General features: G+C 41.0%; 1 protein-coding gene across 1 annotated transcript; it reads right to left on the reverse strand.

Annotated features, from left to right (window-relative positions):
- Positions 1-1,175: 1,175 nt before the first annotated feature.
- LOC123429725 lies at positions 1,176-1,780 on the reverse strand. Its single transcript, XM_045113732.1, has 3 exons — positions 1,600-1,780; positions 1,401-1,499; positions 1,176-1,265 (listed from the first exon to the last, which is right to left on the reverse strand). The coding sequence occupies exons 1-3, from the start codon at positions 1,757-1,759 to the stop codon at positions 1,207-1,209; spliced, it is 318 nt and encodes a 105-aa protein (XP_044969667.1). The 5' UTR covers positions 1,760-1,780; the 3' UTR covers positions 1,176-1,206.
- Between the last annotated feature and the right edge of the window lie 525 nt (positions 1,781-2,305).

Raw genomic sequence — 2,305 nt, forward strand, 5'->3', positions numbered from 1 at the left:
AAAAAGAAGGGATGGCTTTAGTTAGATTTTCCTACTCAGCCAAAGGGCTTGGCCCAAATCACTGCAGCATATTCTACTGCTGATTTTACAGTAATTTTTTGTCAACAGTTTTAGTTGAAAAGTTTACTCTTGTTCCAATGCGCTCAAGAGATGGTTGTTCAACACATTTAGTTATCCTATTTCACAGCAATGGCCTAACGGCGAGAGGAATTATGATATTCACTTATCTTGTACCAAAGAATCTACTGCTTTCTGCAGTCCATTTTTCTGAATGGAACTACTAATATTACTTGATAGGATTTGATACGACTAATGCATGCACTACATGCTGCTGCTGCTGCATGCAAATTTTGTGAACCTAACTATTTTTGAATCGAAGTAAAAGATTTGCCCCACTCACTAATTAAGAAGATGAAGGAATAGATGGTTCAACATTTGGCTGGACCCATAGCTCGTTAGATTGTTTTACATAATGTTATTTTAGATCACATGAGTGGTAGGCGACTACCTTCTCCACAGGGGGACTTCCTGGTGGTGATGTTGAGCACCTTGGTGGGCATCCTAGCGGGGCCCTTGACCTTGAGCTGCTTCTCCTTGGCGCCCTTCACTAGATCGGAGCACAGTGCAAGCAAACGAAGTGGCCACGCAACGCGAATGGCAAAAAACGCAAATAGTTTTGCAAGGTACCTAGAAAGAGAGGAGCATACTCATCATCTGTTCTAGAATAAGAATTCGGAAATGGTTACTGGTTGATTGGGCTTTTTGGGTATTCACTGAATTTGTGGAATATGGTAAATTTTATGTAAGCTCCTTTGATTATATTAATAAGTTTCAGAAAAACTCTCCTATACTAATATCCTGAAAATATTCACAGTTGCAATATAACTAGTTTGCATGGTTTACTTTATTTAGCAAATAAATCAGAAGAGAACATTGGGAGTAGACGAGTAGTAAATGTTCAATATGAGTAAATCTAAGATCCTGGTTTCCTGTATTTACCAAATAAATTATCTAGCACGCATCGAACCACGTCGGCACATGCACGAAGCACACAGCAAACAGGTCGGCGGGAGCGAGAGAGAGGAACTAAAGTAAAGAAACGTACAAAGTGAACCAGACTTCAACCAAAATGTAGAAAGTGCAGGTGATGTTCAGATCAGGGGGTAGTTGGGCTCACCATGTTCGCTGCAAGGGGCAGTCCAGCCGCTAGGTGGGAGGTGAAGATGGGTGTTGGCTTGCTGCTCCACCTCCTCTGGATGCTTCACCTACAGAGACGAGACGGGAAAAGGGGATTCATTTCATTTATTCAGAGAGGAGGAATTTTCGGAAACCAAAATAATTAAGATGTTTGTTTGATAGTGTACACATTTACAGAAACCAAAATAAGAAGTTATTTTCACCTGAATGGCTGGATTCTCCCTTGATTTTCTTACAACATGTACGAGTTCTTTGCCAAGCAACGACCTGCCTCCGATTTATGATAGTTTTTCTCCAATCTCCTAAAGATAGGAGAACAGTACACTGTAAATAAATAAACTTTATAATCTGAATAATCTGTACATTTACAGCTGACTTTAGGTTTAAGGGTTTGTTCATTACCATCCATATCCTGATCGATCCTCTTTGCTAAATGCTTGGATTTATGAAAAGCAGCACCCTCACAGGTTAATTGATAGAAACAAAAACCATGGGTGAATACCAACGATGCAGCATCAAGGCATAGCAGGCTTACTGCAAGCTGAGCATCCAAACCCTCCATCACTGGGGGATTGAAGCTGATTAGATCTGTCAGACAGCATGAACCAATTAGCTCTTAACGAATAAGTAATCAACAGAGCTAATTTGGTGGCTAGCACCAACCTTCACGCTGAAGGCTGTCCTGGGATATCTCATTCCCCACTTGAGGTCGGCGTGAGGCGAAGGGCGAGAGCACCGAGCGGAACCCAGAGCATCTTGTATTTCATCAACGGTAGCCATCACACTGCATAGAGATGAGATGTTAATGAAAACCATCTCCTGTATATGTCAAGAAAGAAAGGGAACAACTTTTAGTATAAGCAGGCACATCACACTACATAGAGATGAGATGTTAATGGAAACCATCTCCTGTATATGTCAAGAAAGAAAGGGAACAACATTTAATATAAGCAGGCACAACATAGATAGTTAGATACATCTACTCGCTATCAAGAATGTCCTAAAAACTTTGTGCTTCATTGTAAAGATCATGCCTCTGCCCATGTAGATGGTTGTAGTAACCCGCTTGATCTGCCGATTCTGCCCAGAATGCTTAATACCATTAAAC

This window comes from Hordeum vulgare, chromosome 2H, assembly GCF_904849725.1.
Source record: "Hordeum vulgare subsp. vulgare chromosome 2H, MorexV3_pseudomolecules_assembly, whole genome shotgun sequence".
NCBI classification, from domain to species: domain Eukaryota; kingdom Viridiplantae; phylum Streptophyta; class Magnoliopsida; order Poales; family Poaceae; genus Hordeum; species Hordeum vulgare.

Bases quoted from the DNA above. Each gene is read 5' to 3' on its own strand.
- LOC123429725 (XM_045113732.1), bottom strand. From the start codon at position 1,759: ATGGAGGGTTTGGATGCTCAGCTTGCAGTAAGCCTGCTATGCCTTGAT. The intron at 1,500-1,599 runs GTAATGAACAAA...TCCTATCTTTAG, and splicing joins GATCGATCAGGATATGGATG to GAGATTGGAGAAAAACTATC. The intron at 1,266-1,400 runs GTGAAAATAACT...TCGTCTCTGTAG, and splicing joins GGGAGAATCCAGCCATTCAG to GTGAAGCATCCAGAGGAGGT.